This window comes from Myotis lucifugus, unplaced genomic scaffold (assembly GCF_000147115.1).
Source record: "Myotis lucifugus unplaced genomic scaffold, Myoluc2.0 scaffold_294, whole genome shotgun sequence".
Classification (NCBI taxonomy): Eukaryota; Metazoa; Chordata; class Mammalia; order Chiroptera; family Vespertilionidae; genus Myotis; species Myotis lucifugus.
Window position 1 is genome coordinate 890,902 of NW_005871342.1, and position 23,217 is coordinate 914,118.

The 23,217-nt window shown below is 36.0% G+C and overlaps 1 protein-coding gene across 1 annotated transcript in view; it reads right to left on the reverse strand.

Moving 5' to 3' along the window:
- The window catches only part of VPS13B (vacuolar protein sorting 13 homolog B), a 583,949-nt gene that overhangs the window by 528,788 nt on the left and 31,944 nt on the right, over positions 1-23,217 (reverse strand). Inside the window, exons 8-15 of the mRNA XM_023763624.1 lie at positions 21,801-22,069; positions 15,350-15,445; positions 14,777-14,899; positions 14,174-14,311; positions 13,317-13,404; positions 8,654-8,845; positions 5,123-5,292; positions 1,829-2,023 (exon numbers count right to left, since the gene is read on the reverse strand). Of these exons, the coding sequence (XP_023619392.1) occupies positions 1,829-2,023; positions 5,123-5,292; positions 8,654-8,845; positions 13,317-13,404; positions 14,174-14,311; positions 14,777-14,899; positions 15,350-15,445; positions 21,801-22,069 (1,271 nt within the window). The remainder of the gene's footprint in view (positions 1-1,828; positions 2,024-5,122; positions 5,293-8,653; positions 8,846-13,316; positions 13,405-14,173; positions 14,312-14,776; positions 14,900-15,349; positions 15,446-21,800; positions 22,070-23,217) is intronic.

Genomic DNA, 23,217 nt, shown 5'->3' on the forward strand with positions numbered 1-23,217 from the left:
TTTTTAACACTGCAAACTAACAGTCTGAAGCAGTTAAAACTGTATGAAACAGTAAGCACTGATAGAAATTTTAGCTGAAGGAAATGTCAACTTGAATAAGATGAATTATACAATACATTAAATGAAAAGTTAAACATACAGTGCCATCTCTTTTTTTAAAAGTCCGACAATGTAAATATAATATGTACTGTAACACTTAAATACTCTTGAATTAGCATCTCATATAGAAAAAATACAGAATTAGAAGCAAAACAACTTATTTATAATTAGTGTTTAATGGAAATTAGTTGCTAACAGGATTTGCAATAGTAAAAAGACAAAAATATAAAAAGCACACACTAACTATAAGTGACAATGAAAACACATAATTATGCTGTAAAATGAGTTATTTTTATGTGTTGTTATAATAAACTCAGTATAACAGTATAACCAGCATCCTAAAGATTTGTCCCTTTTCTTAAAGGGACACACAAAAATATCCAGCATTACCTTCATGTCAAAAGTTAATCTGTACACAGTAACATAAATGGAATAAATAAAAAGTGAATAAGAAATAAATCTAGACATCTACAGCATAAGAATGAACAGTTGAGGGGAGGGGAAAGGCCTTCCTTAAAGGAGAAAAGAATGGAAACAGACCTAGTTGATTAAAAATTAGAACTTCAGAGGAGAACCAAGATGGAGGCATAGGTAAACACCGGAGACTGCTGCCGCAAACAACCACTTCAAAAATACAACTAAAAGACGGAACGGACATCACCCAGAACCACAGGAAAGCTGGCTGAGGAGAGACTCTTCAACTAGAAGGAAAGAGAACAGCAAACCGAGGCTCAGAAGAGGCGCAGTGTGGGAGAACATACTTGCAAATGTTATCACCAATAAGGGTTTAATCTCCAACATTTACAGGGAACTCATACAACTTAACAAAAGGAAGATAAACAACCCAATCAAAAAATGGGCAACGGACCTAAATAGATACTTTTTGAAAGAAGACAGAAGAAAGGCCAAAAGACATATGAAAACATGTTCAAAGTTACTAATCATCCAAGAGATGCAAATCAAAACAACAATGCGGTACCATCTCACACCTGTCAGACTGGCTATCATCAACAAATCAACAAACGACAAGTGCTGGCAAGGATGTGGAGAAAAAGGGACCCTCATGCACTGCTGGTGGGAATGCAGACTGGTGCAGCCACTGTGGAGAACAGTATGGAGTTTCCTCAATAAACTAAAAATGGAACTCCCATTTGACCCAGTGATCCCACTTCTAGGAATATATCCCAGGAAACTAGAAACACCAATTAGAAAGGATATATGCAACCCTATGTTCATAGCAGCACAATTCACCATAGCTAAGATTTGGAAACAGTCTAAGTACCCTTCAGTAGATGAGTGGATTAAAAAACTGTGGTACATCTGCACAATGGAATACTATGCTGAGGTAAAAAAGGAGTTCTTACCATTTGCAACAGCATGGATGGAACCTAAGAGCATTATGCTAAGCGAAATAAGCCAGTCAGAGAAAGATAAATACCACATGCTCTCACTCATTTGTGGAATATAATGAACAACATAAACTGATGAACAAAAACAGATCCAGAGAAGCATCGATCAGACCATCAAACCTCAGAGAGAAGGTAGGGGAGGGTGGGGGTAAGAGGGAGAGATCAACCAAAGGACTTATATGCAAGCATATAAGCCTAACCAATGGACACAGACAACAGGGGGGTGAGGCCATGAGTCGGGGAGATAGGGGGTAATGTGGGGATAAGGACACATATGTAATAACTTAATATAATAAAAATAAAAAATTCACTTTTCATACCTTAAGGTAGCAGTGTGCATAGCAATAATGAAGCAGATTATCAGAAGGCTGAGTAAGGCTGCTGACCACCTGCACCAAACGTTCAGCATACATTGGCACAGAATGTTCCAGATTAATTTTATCCACCAATATCTGAATAGATGGTAAAGGCCGAAGAGGTTGGAAGTTTGTCGTATTCATGAAGTTACTTGAGTTCTGGAAAATAAGAGTGTTCCTTCGTATTTCAGAACAGTGACTGATGTGCAATGTCCTCTATATAAGCTTCAGACTAGCACATTTTACAGTGATATCAAATCAACCTAGAAATGATGCCTTTCTATGGGACTCTTATCAAAACCAAATACGATATTCAATAGTCTGTTCCATGCTTCTATGTCTCTGGATCTATTTTGTTCATTAAGGCGGGGGTGGGTGGGAAGAAATTAACCAAAGAACTTGTATGCATATATGCACAACCTATGGACATAGACAATAGTATGGTTAAGGCCTGGGCTGGGGAAGGCTGAGAAGGGGGCACACAGGGGGAGGCTAAAATGGGGGGGGGGGGGAGGATGAGGAATCTGTAATAATTGCAACAATAAAGACAAATTTTTAAAAAATACAAAACCTAGTACATATTTTAAGTATGTCCCAGATTTCAAAAAATATATATCTATTGCAAAATTATCAATGCACCTCTTAACTAAAGCTTTTTTATTTTTTCAATCAACTGTAATAGTGCCATTATGTGCCTCAGTACATTTCCAAAGCATAATCATTCCAAAAAAATTTACTAGATATCCCAGAGCCAGGCATCTTTCATCTTCTTTCCTTCTATTCATATTTAGATAACTAAGGGACTAAGTGGACTACTTCAGACAGTTTCAAAAATACTTTTAATAAGCAAGTTTACAGAACAGAAAAATGTCTGATCCGTATCATATCTATTAATAATACACATACTAAAGGCTCATAAAGTCCTAAGAATCTCAAGATAGGCTTAGTATTTTCAGTGTTTCAAAGTACAGAACTTTTCTAAGCTTCAAAATAAATGCATGTAAGTTTCCAGGTGTTCAGAATATCAACTCTGATTGACAAACAATCTATTATCTTAGAACTTACTCTCTTATAATGCCATCCCTGCTGTTCTCAAAAAGGAACACTCTGACCTTATACCCAGAGATACGTGAAAAAATGTGGGAAGAGCAGTTTCACTGTTTTGTTTTGTCTGTCTTTCACTGGGAAGCAGTACTAGCATTTAGAAGCCCTTAACGATGGTAAATGCTACTTAATACTCCTCTAGTTCAAAAAATCAATAGTGCAATTATTGAGAACCACTGTAACTAAAATTGACTAAATTGAGTTTACAATCCTGAAATTTTGACTATTAATCATAATTTTTAAACCACCATCTATCAAGCAATTACTTTATTTTTAAGTGAGTTTATTTTGAATTACCAAGATATAACATACAGTAGAGCACACAAATCTTAAGTGTAGCGCTCAACAATTTTTTACAACTGACATTTCAAGTACCTTAGAAAGCTCTCTTTTGTTCCTTCTCAGGCAATATTGAGGTAACTAATATTCTCACTTCAATCATCATAGATTAGTTTTGCCTGTTTTTGACCTTCATATAAATAGAATCATAGAATATATACTCATGTCTGCCTGCTTTCATTCAACATAACATTGGTAAGAATTATCTGTTTTTCATTCCTTGAGTTGACACTTTTATCATTATGAAGAGGTTCTCTTTATTTATAATTCTTCTTGTCTTGGCTCTAAATTTGCTGATATTAAATTAGCCATACAATCTTTCCTTTGATTAGCATTTAAATAGAATATCTTTGTCCATCCTTTTACTTCTAACTTGTGTCATAATTTTCAGTTCTAGAACTTCATTTGGTTCTTTTTTTTATGGACTGGGGTTTCTTTTGAACTTATTCATCATAGTTACTTTAAAGTTCGTGCTTAATATTGACATATTTTAATTTTCTCCATTGAAATTTTCCTCAGGTTATCTCTTTACCTAGCAACACAATAACTAATTATGAGTAGCCAACTGAGAGCAAAATGAAACTACTGCATCATAGTCAATTCCATGCCATACTTCCAAAAGTTCTTATTTAAAGTTAGGATATTTTTTATTTCTCTAATTTTCATCAGTATGTAGACATCAAAAGAAATATAAGCAAAAAATAATAACTTAAACATATCAGATACCTTATATGCATGTGGCAAACTCAGAAAGCAAGACATTGTATACTGACCTAAACAAATATTAAACATTTAATAAGTCCTCATCCTATATAATAAAGAGCTAATATGCTAATTAGACTGGACGGTAGAACGACCTTCCGGAAGACCAATGGGCGGGGGGCAGGGCCATGGGGTCATGAGGCAGCCGGGGCTAAGAAGGCCTATCCTTGCACGAATTTCGTGCATCGGGCCTCTAGTTAACAATAACAGTAGTAATCACTGGGTTTCTAATATGCGCAAAATGGTTTACATGTATTATCTCATTAAATATTCAAAATAATTCTATAAGTTAGGTACTACAGAGGAACTGCTCTGTGCCAGCACCCTGACAGTTTTTCACAAATCCATGTAGACCACACAGGCGAGGCTCAACTTTAGCAGAGCTAAGTCTTGGTAGAACATCCTGTGATAGCTCTCAGAACAAGAGATTAGTGGTTTTGTAAGGAGCTGTTAAAAGACCATTTCTCACTCACCTCATCTTGAGAGAGGCTACTATGAAACATTTTCTCATCAGCCTCATTCAGGCGAGATAAGGGACTTTCCACCTACCCATCATAAGAGCATACCTGTAGGCTATAATACCGCTTAGCTGCAGTATAGAATTGAACCCTATGAACAGGGTAACCTACCAGTATGTTAGATGTCAGTTGGCCCTCTGGTTTCAGGATTATCCTCCTGAAGGGAATGCAAGCTGACACCATTATGAGTTGCTTTTGCTGTCTCTGTAAGTAATAAACCATTTAATATCTGTACTTGTTGCTTCTTTACTGGCTGAATCTGTCAGCCCACTTGAAAAATACAGCTAGGATATGGTCTGACTTCTAGACTCATGCCCTCCAAGATTTCCTTACATAGCCTTAGCTTAAGGTTATTGTATTTAAATATATAAAAGTTACTCTCTAAGAAAAAGCAATCATAGTTACATTGATTCAACTTTATAATGGATAATTACATAAGCAAATATTCTTTTACTTAATCACCTTCCTCTTACAATATCACAGAGCCAACAAATATGGAGATATGGAAAAACGAGTAGTAAACCACAAAATATACCTTTTCTCCCATAATGACAGGTAGCAAATGATCCAGCAAATTGAATTCAGCCATAAAAATTGTGCAGGTACATTTGAGGAGAGTAATACTTGTATGTCGAGTAGGAATATACTCCTCCAAAGATGCCACTTCTTCCAAACTCAGTATTGTTTCATTTTCATCTTTAATATCTAAAATGAAATAAAATTTCAATTAAAAATTTTTAAATAATTGATTTTCTTAAATTACTGAAAAATTCATCGGCTTCCCGAACTTTAAGGTCAAATTCTATTTTTCAACAATAAAGCAGTTGTTAAATAATGTTTCTTTAAATCAATATGAATTAAATTACTCTAGAATATAAATGTATTTGCTACATAAAATTTTATATTTTTATTCTTAAATGTTTTTAATATTTTAAAGAAATTCCCAATCTCTTTTGTCAAAGGAATAACAGCTTCTATTCATGAAAACACCATTAAGATAATGTAAAAGCCAGCCAGACAGGGAGAAAATATATCCCATAGATAGACAGATACATAGACAGACATAAATATCTACATAAAGGACTTGTACCTACAGCATATTCAAAATAAAAAAAAAATGTTAAACCCCCTAAAAATCAATAATAATAAACAAACAACTCAATAGAAATATGGCCCAAAAAATCCTTGAATAAGCAAAAGACAATATATCCAAATGGCCCAAAATCCTATCAAAAGCTAGTTACTATCATTAGGCATCAGATAACTGCAAATAAAGTCACAATGTGATAGAACTACAGATCCATTACAAAAAATTAATACAATAGAGAGCTGGTTCTTTGAAATAATTAATAAAATTGACAAATACCTGGCTGGCCTGACTAAGGAAAAAAGAGAAAAGATCCACATAAACAAAATCAGAAATGAAAAAGAAGTTACCACACAGACTGTCAAACCACCTCAGAAGGAAGGAGGGGGCGGGGATCAACCAAAGGACTGACATGCATGCATATAAGCATAACCAATGGACACAGACACTAGGTGGGTGAGGGCATGTGCTGGTGAGTGGAAGTGCCCGGGAGAGGTCAATGGGGGGAAAGGAGACATATGGAATACTTTAAACCAGCAGTTGCCAACCAGTGGTCCATGAGGTCCGAAAGTTTGGCACCCACTGCTAAACAATAAAGAATTAAAGAAAAAAAAATCAAGCACACAGCCGATCCATGATTCTCTCTTATTATGGATGTTTCTCTCTCTTCCTCTCCTTTCCTCTCTGAAATCAATAAAAGTATTTTTTTAAAGAAATTAGTACATATGTTTAACAAAAGGCATGTACTAGAATGTTTTTGGCATCAGTATCATAATAACTGAAAACTAACCAAATACTAATAGTAAAATGGATAAATAAGTTATAATATAATCACAAAATGGGATACTATCCTGTAATGAGAATAAATCTCATGTACATAATGTCAACTAAAGCCAGAGACAAAAGAGTACATACTGTGTGATTCCATTTACATGAATTCTAAAATAAACAAAGCAAAACCTATGATGTTAGAAGTAAGGAGAGTGGTTACCCTGGGGGTGAGAGTAGTAACCAGAAGAGGGCACAAAGAGACTTCTGGAGTGCTGGTAAGCATCCATATCTTGAACATTTACACAAATGTGGTTAAGTTTGCGAAATTCACAGAACTATACCCTTAGGTTTTATGTGCTTTCCAATATGTGTATTACACTTCAACAAATAGCTACCAAAAAAGTGGAGAACTGCTAACTACTTGAGATTTAATGCCTGTGCACTAGTACAAATGTCGTAAATATTCAGGGTTTGGCAAAAGTAGGTTTACAATTGTTCACATGGAAAAAGACATGCAGGTTATTATCACAGTAAAATTTTCATATATTCACAACTGGAAACCTACTTTTGCTCACTGCTGTATGTATATACAGACAGCTCTCGCTTTATACCATTCTGATATGCACGAATTTGTTTAAAAATGCCAGTTCCCAAAAGCACAGTTCAAATATCAGTTACCACAGTATAATTACTGTAACTAACTGCATAAAGTATAAACTTCACTGCTAGTTGTTCAGCCCATAAATCACTTTCATAAATAAGAGATGAGCATCATGATCAGTGACCAATCATGTCACTTCTTTCCAAGTTTGTCAGGTTTGGTTACTAGTTACTGGTATCTGTTATATTTAGCTCATGCATGGATAGCAAAGCATGTGGTTGTATTGCTTCTTTGATTACTAGTGATAAATCTGCATGACATTTTACAAAAATTAATAACTGAAACAGGGAACTGGCAGTCAAAGATGAAAGTGCAGCAACCAAACACAAACCGATAATGTTGGAAATTGAAATTTTAATTGAACATAACTGGTGTTACAGAATAGCTGACCATGGAAATATTGATACTGCATGCTTGGAGAGACTAGATATGCAGCTAAGGGAGTTTAGTATAATTTAGGATAACAGCAAATATGCTGTGATAAAAATAAAATTTAAAAAGTGTTAACAAAAACAGGAGCTTATTTCTCTTTCACAGAACAATCTGAGTCTCAAGGGTCAGAGCAGACATGGCGCTTCCACACTACGAAGACTCAGGCTCTATCTTACTGCTCTGTCCCATGCAGCATGCAGCTTTCACTCAGGGTCTAAGAGACAGCTACAGCGCCTGTCATTATAATTGCTTTCCTGCCAGGAGGGGCCAGTAGGAAAGGAATGCATGCTCTTTACCTTTATATCCTGGCCTAAGAATTCATATGAAGTTCTGCACCAACCTCAGTAGCCAGAATCTAGCCATATGACTACACTTGGGGTATGTAATCTTTATTTCTATCAAAGAAATTTATTTTACTATAAAATAACAGGAGAATGGATATTGAGAAGACAATTTAACCATCTATCACAATAATTAATTTAATTATAGACAAAGAAAAATGAAAAATCAGTGGTGTTAATTAAATTTCCTTTGGTCAATAATAAGTGGGAGTCAGAATTCAAACCATAGTCTGACCCCATACGCTGAGTTCTTTACTGTCCCTTACACTCTCATTGTGCTATTACATCCTACTCTATAGTACTTTATTATATAAAAAAGAAATTTATATTTTATGAAACTGATAACCACATCTTCATGCCATGTAGCAAAACTTCGTTGTACAGCAAATTCTTTTTTTACCAGTAAGATCTAAGTTTTCCTGAATACTAAATGTGTATGTTTAAAGCACATCTTCATGTCTGCTCTTTAGAATCCACCAGCGTAGAAAAATGGTCACATTTCAAGAGTATTCACTGGAAAGAGTACCAAAAAGGTGTGACATTAAAATATCGACAAATACTGGCAAATAAGTACTTATTCAAATAACTCCCTAATCTTGACCTCTCCCATAACTTCTATATACAAGTTTATTTTTTAAATTAACAACAAAATACATGAAAGTCAGATAGGCAAACTTTACTAAAAAGGGTAAGTTAGCAAAATATTAAAAAAAATAGATTATATAATCATTCAAATCAATTGGCAAGAGATTCGAAATTAAGATAAAAACAAACCTGGTTTTAGCCCACTATACGGTTCATATTCGTGTTCCAAGGCACAAACAATCATTTTCAAAATTCTATGTACTGCACTGCTATCCAAGCGAAAATCAAGAGGACCTATAACAAGGCTTTTGGTAGACTTCTCCTGAACTATTCCCAAATCTTCACTTTTTCCTAAAGAAAAGTCTTGTTGATTTGCAGAACCTAAAAGAAGCCAAATTTTATATTAATATTTTTGGCATCAAACATACCAAGTATACATTTTAATATTACTCTTCTCTCATCTTTTTTAGCTTATAGCTTAATGCCTTAAAACCAATTCTCCATCAGTTGCATACACAGAACTTTGCTGATCTATAATTTTCTCTAGGCAGATGAGAAGATACTATCACCAAAAAACAACCAATTCAAAATAAATTTTTCCTGTTATCTATTTCTGTTATAAGAAGTGCTATAAAATTTAAAGTCATTCTTAGAAATTTATTCTTTCAAATCTAATTGCTTATATCCAATAATTCTACACACAATGCCATTATGTTGAGTGGGAAGGGGGACTGGAAGAAGTTGCATTTTACCACTATTTTAATCTAATAATTTCACTGAAAATTAGACTGTTTAAAATTACATGATCACACGATACCATGACAGTTCTATAATGACCATAAAAGTGAATAATAGGTAGCAATTGTTTTGAAATCTTTCCAGAATAAAATTATCATGGTCGTGCTCCATGATGCAGAATCCAAGTTCCTCAGTCCCTTATCTACCTATATACTGAAGAGAAGATAGAAAATGGGGAGAAGCAATAGACAATAAGGTGGTTATAAGGCAGAGGTCCTCAAACTTTTTAAACAGGGGGCCAGTTCACTGTCCCTCAGACATTCCACACATGCGCACTGCGGGCCCGGGACGAGTCGGCTGCTAAGCAGGACAGGCAGCGGCGGCAAAAACACCTGGCGGGCCAGATAAATGTTTTCGGCGGGCCACATGTGGCCCGTGGGCCGTAGTTTGAGGACCCCTGTTATAAGGATAATGATAATTCAACTTTGGACATATTCAGTTTTGAGATATTTTTGAGACAAAGTGAAAATGTCAAGTATGCATTGGATATTTAATTGTAAACCTTAAAGAAGGAAAAATATGTAAAGTATATGATTGTCTAACCACTCAGCTATATACCAGAAACCAATACAAAATAAAATTGAGAGGGGGAGAAAAAAAAGTTTGGACTAAAAATACAATATGGGCATTATCAAAATATACTTAAATCCAAAGAATGAGATTACTTCAGAGAGAGTTTAGGGAAAGAAGTGGTATGCTGGCCTTGTGGAAAGAGCTTGGAAGTGTTTCTTCCTTTTGGAATTTTTGAAATAGTTTGAGAGGATAGTTGTTAGTTCTCCTTTGAGTATTGGTAAAACTCCCTCCCTATGATGATCCTTCAAGATCAAATCCTCTGTGAAATCTTCAACCGACAGACAAAAGTAGTCACTTACATGGATCTCTCTTAGTTCTCTGTATACACTGTTATTCTTAATATTATTTACTAGAGGCATGGTACACGGATTCGTGTACCGGTGGGATCCCTCAGCCTGGCCTGTGCCCTCTCGCAATGCAAGACCCCTCGGGGGATGTCAGAGGCCTGGTGCATGAATTTGGCCCAATCCCCACAGGCCAGGCCGAGGGACCCCACTGGTGCACAAATCCATGCACCGGGCCTCTAGTATGCATATAAGATGTTTGGTTAATCTCTTCCCACCCCCCCCGCCCCCTCCCCTATGAAATTCATCAGTATGTTCCATGTTTCCATGCCTGTGCATTAAGCGCCTGCCCCTAGTGGTCAGAGCACATCATAGCTACTGGTCAAATGGTTGAATGGTCACTTAGGCTTTTACATATATACATTACTAGTGCCCTGGTGCACGGATTCGTGCACATTGAAAGAAAATTAATTAGAAGGTGGCTGGTGGGGAGGGACTGGGCAAGACAGGCTGGACACACCCAGGAGTCAACCTCCTGCGGTCCCTCCCCGGCCAGCCATACCCTGGGGCGGCGCCACAGCTCAAAGGGTGTCTGAGGAGTGAGCAGGGTCCCTCCCGCAAGTAAGGTCCCTCGGCCTGGCCTGTGGGGATTGGGCCGAAACTGGCTCTCCGACATCTCCCAAAGGGTCCCAGATTGCAAGAGGGTGTTTCTCGGGTGATGCACCCTGGAATCGGGCTCCCTCCTCTCTGGTTCCGGGATGCATCACCAAGAACTGCCGCTGCCAAGTCACCGCAACTTGACAGCTCCTGCACTGAGCATCTGCCCCCTGGCAGTCAGTGCACGTCATAGCTACCGGGCAGATGGTCAGATGGTCGCTTAGCCTTTTATATATATAAAAAATCATTTATTTAAGTGCATACTTAAATACTACCTACTGGCTTCTTGAGAAATGTTTTGGTCTTCTTCGCATTCACCATATCTAACTTATCACCTAATAAATAGAAATCATTTTCTTAAATATGAAAAGTTAACCAAAAACATGGTGAACCTATTTTCACTAAGTTTTCAACATGAAAAAAGATTAGAATAATAAGCACAACACTCATATTACTGATGTACACACAAACATAAAATGGTTAAATTTTCAAAAACGTCTTATTGCTAGCATAATCAAATTAGAATAAGAATAAAAACAGAAAGCCCGGCCAGTGTGGCTCAGTGAATTGAAAATTGTCCCATGCACCAGGAGGCTGCTGGTTCAATTCCTGGTCAGAGCACATGCCTGGATTCCAGGCTCAATACCCACTGGAGGGGTCTGCAGGAGGTAGCTGATGAATGTTTCTCTCTCATCAATGTTTCTCTCTCCCCCTCCTCTCCCTTCCTCTCTCAAAAATAAATAAAAACATATTTTAAAAATAAATATCCTCCTATATAATAAAAGGCTAATATGCAAATCAACCAAAGAGCGGAACAACGGGACACTATGATGTGCACTGACCACCAGGGGCAGATGCTCAATGCAGGAGCTGCCTCCTGGTGGTCAGTGCGTTCCCACAGGGGAGCACTGCTCAGCCACAAGCCGGGCTCACAGCTGGCGAGTGCAGAGGCAGTGGCAGGAGCCTCTCCCGCCTTGCAGCAGCACTAAGGATGTCCCACTGCTGGGATGTCCCACTGTTGTTTAACCCTTGGAGTGCCAACCAATATCCTAGGAACTATGCTAAAATTTCCAAGGCATTTTTGCTGATTTCACAGCAGTTTAGGAAAAAAATTATGAATCGCAAGTAAATGAAGTTATATATTCAAAAACTTAAGGAAACCTTTACTACATTGACATATTTAGCAATATCATCATCACTAATAAAAGCAGACTTAGAACTGGACGCCATTTCAAAGCTTTGATAGCGCTCTCGGCACTTTGGCGAAAGACAGGAGGAGTGCGACAGCGCTCCCCAGCACTCTAGGTGCTGGGGGCTAGCCCCAGCAGTCCAGGGGTTCCCAAAGGTGTGGACGGAGTCGGCGAAGGATGTTTTACACAGAGACAGCGTTCAGAACTCTCTAGCTTTCCTTAGTCTCCGTGGATCTTCCCTGTGCCTGGCTGAGGCCACAGAGAAAAGGAGAGATCCCAAGGCAAGCTGAGCCTTTATTTTATAGCGAGAGGTAAACAAGGTAGTGGTTTCTATAGTTACACAGTTCTTGTGAGTTTCACTTGTTTTGACCATAGTTACACTTCCTGCACTTCCCTCAGCCCATTAGCTTCCCAGATAAGATCTAGAGAGCCTCATAAGGTCAAGCCTAATTATGCTAAGAGGACTGTGCCCTCTAAGCTGGGAATTGTTTGTGACTTTGCCCACAGGTCAGTCCGAGGCTTAACCCTATATCAGCTTCCCACATCTAGGGGTTAAGCAGAGAGTGGGCCTAAGCCATTATTCAGACATCCCCTGAGGGCTCCCAGACTGCGAGAGGGTGCAGGCCACGCTAAGGGGAACTCCTAGCCCCCAAGTGCACAAATTTCGTGCACCAGGCCTCTAGCAAAATAATAAAAATAGCTTTATAAAAACAGCCCAAAAAAGGATAAAATACATAATAAAACACTACCTGTCCACAGTTTCTAGAAGATCTTATTCTAACGTTTCTGCTTCAAATAACAAACTTTTTTTAAAAGATCTACATAACCTTCAAAATGTAATTAATACAGAAAAGGAAATATTTACTACTTTTGACAACTTAATGCAATATAAAATTTAATGCATTAAAATTTTAATATTTGATACATAACTAATTCTAGGTGATTATACAAATTGTCTTTTCCTTTCTTTTTATTTCATTTTATTTTTGCCATCACTATCTCCTCTTCCACCTCCACCCACCCTGCTCCCCCCAGCACCGCACAATCACTACACTGTTGTCCATGTCCATGAATTTCAATCAGCTTCACAAAAAAGAGATTAAAAATGTCAAGAATCTAAGAAAATTAACATGGCATTAAAATTCAACCATTCCCCGGCCGGGGGAAGGTCAATGGGGAAAAAAGGAGACATATGTACTACTATTTGTAATACTTTAAACAATAAAATAAAATTTTTAAAAAAATTCAACCATTCCCCAAAGTAACAGAAAGTAAATCTAATGTAACAGAGGACCAATTGGTTCTGATGAAGCTGGGGGAAAAGCAAACATAAAAGAAAGAAAGCAGTACCTTTGCCACTGCTGTTCTCCATTGTATATAGGTAATCCATGTAGAAAGCCCCAAACCTTTGCATTCCAGCTACCTCAGTATATGTCTCCTGACAACAAAGCAAACAGAAAACATGTATAGAAGAGACTTCTGAGTTTAAAATCTGGTAAGTCAAGAATCAGACACATATCCCTACAAAGAAAGTGTATCTTCAGACTTTTTGGATTTTTAAATTTATTCCATAAAAATACATTAATATAATCTTATATGAAAAAGTCAAATAATACTAAGACATATACATAGTAATACATGAAATGCTTCATCTCTTCCCATTAATCCTACAACCCAAAAGTAATTGAAATTAAAAGAGATACTTCTGCCCTAACCGGTTTGGCTCAGTGGATGGAGCGTCAACCTGAGAACTCAAGGGTCCCAGGTTCGATTCCGGTCAAGGGCATGTACCTTGGTTGCGGGCACATCCCCAGTGGGGGGTGTGCGGGAGGCAGCTGATCGATGTTTCTCTCTCATCGATGTTTCTAACTCTCTATCCCTCTCCCTTCCTCTCTGTAAAAAATCAATAAAATCTTTTTTTAAAAAAAAAAAAGAAAAAGAGATACTTCTATGTTTCCTCCATGACTATTTTAACAGTACGGAGTGGATAAACTAACTGTAGCTGCATACCACAGAAAAGTAGAGACCTTATGAACTCCTCAAACTTCTCAGGCTATAGAAACTGGATGAAAACATTCTAAATGTCTCAGTAAACAAATAGCCTTAAGAATATGTTAGATGAGAAGAAAGATAACAATAATAAATAGTCATATAAGATGCCCACCCAAACACAGCCTAGAACTTGGCTCAAATATATATTCTCTGACCTTATGATGAGTTGCATCCAAGATAAATTCTGCACGAGTACCATTATTTTCTGGGCTTCGGTAATCAAACAGTGAATTTGTAAGGTATGTCAAGCCTTTCATACTCAAATTTTCACCACAAATGAAGAAACAGGCTTCCTGAATATAAATGCAAAAATTTTTAACAGGAGGAAAAATCATTAGACCATTTAAGAAAATGAAACCTTGGTTTTATAACACCCATTCAGTAGTCAGTAGAAATCACTACAACTTGAAGTCCTGTAAAAAGACAAGAATGCTGTCTCTATTTTCACTGCCTATTTTGGCAAAGAACATTTTAACAAACCAAAAAGGAACTCCAAGTAGCTGCTATAAACAAGAAAGAAGTAACATTTATGAATTGGAAAGTATTTGGAGCTACTGTCCAGGTGTTAAGTGCTACCAACTTTCTAAATTCCCCTGAGCTCTATAATTTCTTACAGGGAAAACAGTTAAAGTTCCTCTCTCAAGCCAAAGATATATGCAGTCTCACAGACTTTTTGGTATGGTTAAACACTTCAATAAGCACTTCATTATCCCTGCATTCCATCCAAAAAAAGCAGGAAAGGGAAGATTTTGACTTACAGTTTCACTCCTATTCATATTCTCTTCAAAATCTTTAACACCCATAATTCCTTTAAGGCACATGGCTCTGCAACCTACAAAACCAATCTGGCAATCAAAGAAAGGCTCTCCCATCATAAGGGCCTATAAGAGGAAAGGAAATAGAACTAAGAACTTGAATTTCATAAAAATGTTACAGGTTTTCCTAAATTTCTAAATCAGTTGAAACATCTTTAGAACAGAGCCTTTTCAAATTTATTTTCCTCAGATCATAAATCCTATGAAAGTAAGAAACTTCTTACTTGTCCCTGTATCCTCAAATGACTGGCACTTCATGAACACTAATGCATACATACATATGAGCACACACAAGTTAAATGAAAAAAATAAATTAATGTTGCAATTATAGTAAAACCTTTGTTAAAAAAAAAATTATTTCAACTAATACTACTAACCACTAAAACAGAAATACAAAACTATAAATATATTTTAAACATACCAATTGTGATTAAAACATATATTCATTCAATACTAACTTTAAGAACTGTCAAAAGATTTTAAAAATACATGTTAAATGTTGAAAGATTACCTTACCTCAATTGTGGTTCCTTCTTGTTCCCAACACAATACTTCTTTAGAAGTTACTTTTTGAGGGCTATAATAACTACTTTCAGCTTGCATTTCAGTGAGCTAAGAAATAATATAAGAATGTTAAGTCAAATTAGTATTAAACGGCAATAAACTGTCATTATTATGATGGATTAATGGAAACAAGGCCAATTTTAAGATTTGGGAAATTTAATTATTAAGCAGGAAAACAAGTGCAACGAAAACAGCTCTAACAGATTATCCATGGCAAAAAGGTTGAATATGCTAGTCTAAGCTCAGATAGATAAATATAAGGTGGTATAGGTATTTAAATTAACTCCTTTTTCTTAACAATCTTGCTTTAAAAGGTGAAATCTGTGCACCTATAACAGTTCCATAGTTATAAAATGGTTCATATATTCTGCCAAAGTTTTTATATTTTAACCTCAATTTATTTTATATTCACTAATATATTCAGCCAGGTTTATTTCAATCATTTCCAAGATTTCTCCCCATTTGTAACCAAAAAGAAAGCTGTGAGAAAACACAAATAGAGTCAACAAAACTCTAGTTCTATGAAAGAAACAGGTTCATAGGTGTTTATTTTCAAAATATGTGTCTCACAGTATGTCTGACTCATTCAATCATGCAACAAATAACTAGATAACAAGTACGAATCTAGATGCTGACAAAAGAAAAAAAATATTCTTGTTCCCCTGAAGCTTACAACACATTATTTGTATGTATCCAAAAAATTAGATAAATTATTTTAAAAGGTAGTTTTCTAAATGCAATGTGGTATCCTGGTTGGGATCATGTACCAGAAAAAGGACATTATGAAATTCAATTAAAGTCTGGAATTCAACAGTAATGCACTAATATTGGCATCCTGGGATTGACAAATGTACTGTGAAAAGTAAAGAGGCTAACAATACGGGAACTGTGTAAGAAGTATATGTGAACTTTCTGTACTATCTCTGAAACTTTTCTGTATATCTACAACTATTCCAAAATAAAAATTTTAAAGGGTATTCTGCCCATGTTTGCTAATGATTCAGTGCCCCTTATTCTTGTGAAATGGATATAAATTCTTCAACCTTAAATATAAAGTCAACATAAAAAAGAGAAAAACATGTTTAACTTAGTCAAATAGAATTTATTGAACCAAAACGTTTATCATTTTAAGTATGATCTTTTTATACTGAGAATCAACTAATTATTCTCACTTTTTATAACAAAAATATTTTTATATAAGCCTTCGTTTCTTGGATGCTTCCCAGAACTGGTACACACACATGTTGCTGTTTTCAAGTGCAATTCCATAATCTAAAATGCATAAGTAAAACTGAATATTTTAAGCTTAATCACCTTTCAGCTGTCTGCAATTATTGTACAGAACAAGCAATTAATTGATTAAAAGGACTCAAACATTACAAGAACAATTTTCAACATTATTTTTTAAATGCTACATTTAATTTGGCATGATTTTTGTTGGATTGATATCAACTGTTCAGAATGCTAATGTAGAAACATGACCTTGTTTTCTGATCGAAATATGAACCACAAATTAATTCCATACATTCTTCAAATACAAGTTGAACAATGAATTCTAACATTTTCCTCTAATGTTGATAAATATCAACATATTTCCCTTAGAGAAACCTTACAGAGAATAAATGTTGCAAATTTTTCAAAAAATATATTAACTAATGACAAACAGTGCCCCAAAAGTCTATTACAAGTTTTATATATAAATGCCTATTGACTCAGTTTAATACAATTCTTTCTCATCCATGAAGTTAACAGAAATATACCAAATTAATTTCACATTTAAAATAGGCAAAAATCACCAGAAAAATTACCAGCAATCCTTGACATCCTTCAGCAACTTAGATTAAAAATAACTTCCTGCCTGGCATCAACAATGGTTGAGCATGAACCTGTGAATCAGGAGTCAGGGTTTGATTACCTGTCAAGACACATGCCCAGGTTGCAGGCTCGATCCCCAGTCTGGGGTGTGCAGGAGGCAGCCAATCAGTGATTCTCTCTCATCATTATGTTTCTATCTCTTTCTCCCTCTCCTCTCCCTCCCTCTCTGAAAACAATGAAAAATGTTTTGTTTTTAAAAACTTCCTAATTTGGATCATGTAAAACTGGCAATATATCTAATAATTGACAACAGTTGGCTTTTAATTACATTTAAAGACATTATTGTTTTATCATTTTATTTTATTTTTATTGATTTTTATTGATTTTTTACAGAGAAGAAGGGAGAGGGACAGAGAGCCAGAAACATCGATGAGAGAGATCAATCAGCTGCCTCCTGCACGCCCCCAGTGGGGATGTGCCCACAACCAAGGCACATGCTCCTGACCGGAATCCAACCTGGGACCCCCGAGTCCACAGACCGACGCTCTATCCACTGAGCCAAACCGGTTCAGCTGTTTTATCATTTTAATATTGCAGACTGATCCATATTCCTTTAGTTTAGTCAAAGGTAAATCAGTGAATTCTGAAGGATGTGGACTGCAATATGGGGAATATGGTCAATGGTATTGTTTGGGGGCCAGGTGTGTTTGGGGTTTCAGGGGGACCACTCTATGAAGTGAATGGTTGTCTGGCCATTGTGCTGTACGTCTGCTAGGGCATAATGGTATTGAATGTAAACTGTGATTGAAAAAACATTTTTTTTTTTAAGAAAAGCATAGGATGGACAATGTAATGAAAAGAGAGGTAGGTGAGATAAACTCAAATAACAAAATTAAAATCTATAGTGGAGACAATAACAAAAAAAGGTAAATCAATGAATTTCAATTAAAAATTTATAAAATAAAAATTTAATTTTAAGTAATAAAATAATTCAAAAATAATAAATGATGGTGCTAAAATAGTACAACTAATGAGTGCATTTTTATCATTTTCATGCAAACTTTATTAGCAAAATAAATCTTTTAAACCAATCAAATCATGACTAAAATTTTTGTTGCAACTTATTCTCTGTATTTTTCAGCTTTTGTCATTTTAGAAAATACTAAATGATTTTAATTGCAAAAGTCTTTAAAGACTATTACTTTAAAATAGTTTAATCTACCATCTGCTATAGTTATAATTTGTTTAGTTGTACTACTGATTGGAAAAAAATTATTTCAAGCAGTTAACAAACAATTCAAGCTAAATTAAAAATACCGTGAAACCAAAAACTTGACATTTTTCCACTGCTATATTTCAAGTATATAACTAGTTGCCTGGAATACTACTTTACTCCCTCAGAAAAATGCTTCCATGGAGAAAAAAAAGAAAAACACACACAAAGACAAATAAAATTGGAGAAAAAAACAATATCTAAAAGAGGATTCCAAAAATTTTAGAAGACAGAAAGCAAATGAGATGGCTGGATGATGAATGGATGGGTAGATGATGGATGGCTGTATTAATTCAACAAATATGTATTTGTTGAATATGTACCAGGCAATTTCCAAGAATTAGAGATACAACTAACCTTAAAAATTACCACTTAATGAGTGTGGTGTACCGTCAAAAAAGAATATCCATGATTCTCTGTAAAGGCTATTTAACCTTAAAAATTACCACCTAATGAGTTTGGTGTACCATCAAAAAAGAATATCCATGATTCTCTGAAGGGCTAGTATCCCTCCATACATTGATGGGCATTTGTGCTGTTTCAACTTTTTGGCCACTTTGTACGTATGGACATGTATGTGCATCTATTTGTTTCATACCATTTTCTATTCTTTTGAGGATATAAGTAGGATTAAAATTGTTGGGTCATATAATAATTCTACGTTTAACTTATTGAGGAACCGTCAAACTGTTTTCCACAGTGACTGCACCATTTTGCATTCCCACCAATCTTCCCATTTGTTTTTAACCAACTCCAACTAAGATTCCACCAGTGTCAAGTCACTGCTCTGGTCAAGTTTACCAAGCATTTCCACAATGCCAAATCCAATGATCTATTCTCACAAATGACCTGCTCCTCCTTCCACTTCAAAACATTTATGGCACTTAGCCTCCAGACAGACACTCTAGTAGCTTTTTGCCTCTATCGCTAGTCACTTATTTTCCGTTTCCCTCAGTATTTCTTCCTCGTCTTTCCAAATATTTAACATCACAGTGCCTCAGAGCTTGGTTCTAGAATCTCTCCTTATTTCTATCTATACTGATTCCAGTCTTAATAAAATCCTGATTTTAAAATCTTACATTTATACTCAGACTAAACCTCTAATCTGAAAGCGATTCATAAATCCAACCAGATAGTTCTACTTGAATATACAGTGGCCATCTTAATTTTGCCCAAAACAAAACTCCTGATATTTCTCTCAGACTTCATCCTCTCACAATCCTCCTCATCTCAGAAAATCAGAACTCAACTCTTCTAGTTGCTCAGGAGGCATCCTTGGATTGTCTTTATTTCATTTATGTCTCACAATAAAATCTACCAGGAAGTCCTGTCCTCTGGACCTACAAACATCCAAAATCCAGTTACTTTTCACCACCTCCACTTGCTACCACCCTAGCCCAAGCCATTTTATCTTTTGCTTAAAAATTGCAATCCTCTCTGTCTGCTTTTGTTCCCATATAATCAGAGTGATGCAGTTTAAAACATAACTCAGATCATTCTATAACTACTATGCTAAAAATTGTCCAAAAACTTCCTATCTCACTCAGGATTAATGACAGATCCCTAAAATGACCTACAAAATATTATAAATTATGGACCTCTCCCAACCCCGTTACCTCTCAGACCTGATTTTGTACTACTTTCACATTAGCTCAGTTTGCTGGGGACTTTTTGCTGTTCCGTGAACTATTGGAGTAGTATTTACATTTGCTATTCCCAGGATATTCATTCCCAAGGATCTACAAAGCTCCCTCTTTCACAGGTCTTTTTCTTAAATATCCCTTCCTTTAAGAACTTCCCTGATTACTCAATTTTTAATTTGCAAATCCCCTCACACCTAGTGGAAGCATCTGCTATTCCTCCTCCCTCTTTATTTTTCCTACATAATCCATGTCATCAATGACCATACTATATATCTTCATTTATTTATTTATTTTTAACAATTCAAGTTTTAAGAAGCATGATCTGTTCACTATGGTATAGAGTCTAGAGTCAAAACAGTGCCTGGCAAATAGATGGTGTTAATATATTTTTGTCAAATGAATTAGATACTGTTCAAGAATATTGCATGTATAGTAATACTATTATAAAAAGCCAAGGAATAAATAACCTAAAATTAAAATTAGGTTATATTGTAGGGGCAGAGAGGACAAAATATGATAGAAGAACACATAGGGTGCCAGAATACTATAAAATTTTATTTTTCTTAAAATAGTGTTCACTTTATTATTCTTTAACTTGAAAATATATATTGTACAATCTCTTTTGAATATATATTTTACATGCATTTCTTTTTTGTTGTTAATCCTCACCCAAGAATTTTTTTTCCACTCATTTTTAGGGAGAGTGGAGAGGAGAATGGGATGGGAGAGGGGAGGGGAGGGGAGGGGAGGGGAGGGGAGAGGAGGGGAGGGAAGGGGAGAGGAGGAGAGGAGAGGGGAGAGGAGGAGAGGAGAGGGGAGGGGAGGGGAGGAGAGGAGAGGAGAGGAGAGGAGAGGAGAGGAGAGGAGAGGAGAGGAGAGGAGAGGAGAGGAGAGGAGAGGAGAGGAGAGAGAGAGAAAGAAACAGCGATGTGAAAGACACACATAGATTGGTTACTTCCCACACGTGCACCAACTGGGGCTGGGGCTGGAATCTGCGAGCCAGGATGAAACCTTGACCAGGAATCAAACCCGCCACCCACCAAATCAGCGGTCGCCAACCAGTGGTGGTCCGTGAGGTCCAAAAGGTTGGTGACCGCTGCTTTGGTGCATGGGCCAATGCTCCAACCACTGAGCAACACCAGCCAGGGCTTACATGTATTTCTTAATGAAGTGGAAAAAACTATGTTAAACACTACTAAAAATAGAGTAAGATAAGAAATTAGACTGTCTTAAAGAGTGAAAGAGAGGTGGGAAGGCGATAAACTATATATAAACAACCCTTTTAAGTAAATTTCGTAATGAAAGAGAACACAGAGAAGAAAAAGTAGCTGGAAGGGTACATGAGTAAAAGTAAGATCATCTATGTGCATTTCTTTTTTAATAGAAATATTAAGGTATCTTTGTAAGCCAATTAAAAGATTTAGTAGGGAGAGAAAAACTTTTCAAGAAGCTGATTTTTAAAAAGAAGGAAAGTGGAGAAGGCCTTAAGAAGATAGGAAGAGACCAAAATTCAGAGATGTCATTATGAGGGGACCTATACATGAAGTAAGGATTGGTAGAATGTATCTTACATCTATTGAATGTAAAACAAACTTTATGCTAGATCCTAATTAGAAATAAAAGTGTAAATATTAAGCTGAGAGATATGAATAGCAAGAAAAAAGAAACTTACTTTGAAAGTCACTGTTGCCTTTGTACAGTAAAATCCTATAGAAACAATAGGATCCTTCAAAGTCTGAGATTTCTGCTGATGCATGGTTGATGTTGGATCATTTCCAAGGTAGTCTTCCTCACCATCATCATAACTCACAATTGCAGGCACAAATGACCAGGCCCATGATACCCATCCCTGTGACTGTTCATCCTCTTGCTGTGAATACAACTCTTGACCTTTGTACTGAGAAGGATAAGGCATATCTATTCTTGTTTCATCTTCAACACCTATCAACCAAAATAAAATGACTTTAAATAAGTCAAAAGGATTTAAATTTAAAAAATTAGGACGGTAAATTCTGTTAAAATGTATCTCCCACATATTTCTTTCTACATAAAAAGTATGAACAAATCATACATTGGTTATTATTATTTTAAACCAATAATTTAGCATTACCAACTTTAAGTTTCTATATGTTATATTGTGTCAATCTCCTTTCTTTTTTAAAATACATATATTTTTTATTTCAGAGAGGAAGGGAGACAGAGAGAGAGACACATCAATGATGAGAATCATTGATCAACTGCCTCCTCCACACCCCTTACTGAGGAATCGAGCCCGCAACCTGGGCATGTACCCTGACTGGAAATCAAACCGTGACCTCCTGGTTCATAGGTCGATGCTCAACCACTGAGCACCACAGGCCAGGCTCACTCTCCTTTCATAGGCCATAATTAATGTTATACGGAAAGCAGTTTATCACATTTTATTTTACCACATAATTTTAAATGTAGTTGATAAATAAAATTAATAAATTCATTTATTGGCATTTCACTCATTAATTTAAACAACGAAAAACCCTACTTCCCAAAAATAAGGTAGAGTGCTAAAAACTGACTTTTCTTAGAAACATAATATCAGAAAACTACAAGAAAAGTTCCCGATTCCCTGATGCACCCAGAAAAAAAAGGAGAGAGAGAATGGCAATTACTCTGGGCAAAATGCACACCCCCCAAAAAATAACTACCCCAAAGGATGAAAGCAAATGTTATAATGAAATTATTCTTATATAGTGTAAAGAAAATAACAGCGTTGGTGACTCTTATTAGCATGTAAAACATAAATTAGTATCTTTTCTTATTCTACAGATGAAAAATTATAGCAAACAATTTTTATTTGGTTACAAATTAACAGAGATAAAGGTTTAAATTCCAGCTGCTTTTATTCCATCTTGTAAAGACAAATTCCACCAGTCTCTTAACATTATTGCATCTCAAGGGCACATGCCCGGGATTGTGGGCCCGATTCCTAGTAGGGGACGTGCAGGAGGCAGCTGATCAATGACTCATCATTAATATTTCTATCACTCTCTCCCTTCCTCTCTAAAATCAATAAAAAATATATTTTAAAAAATAATAATTTACTAGGAAATCTC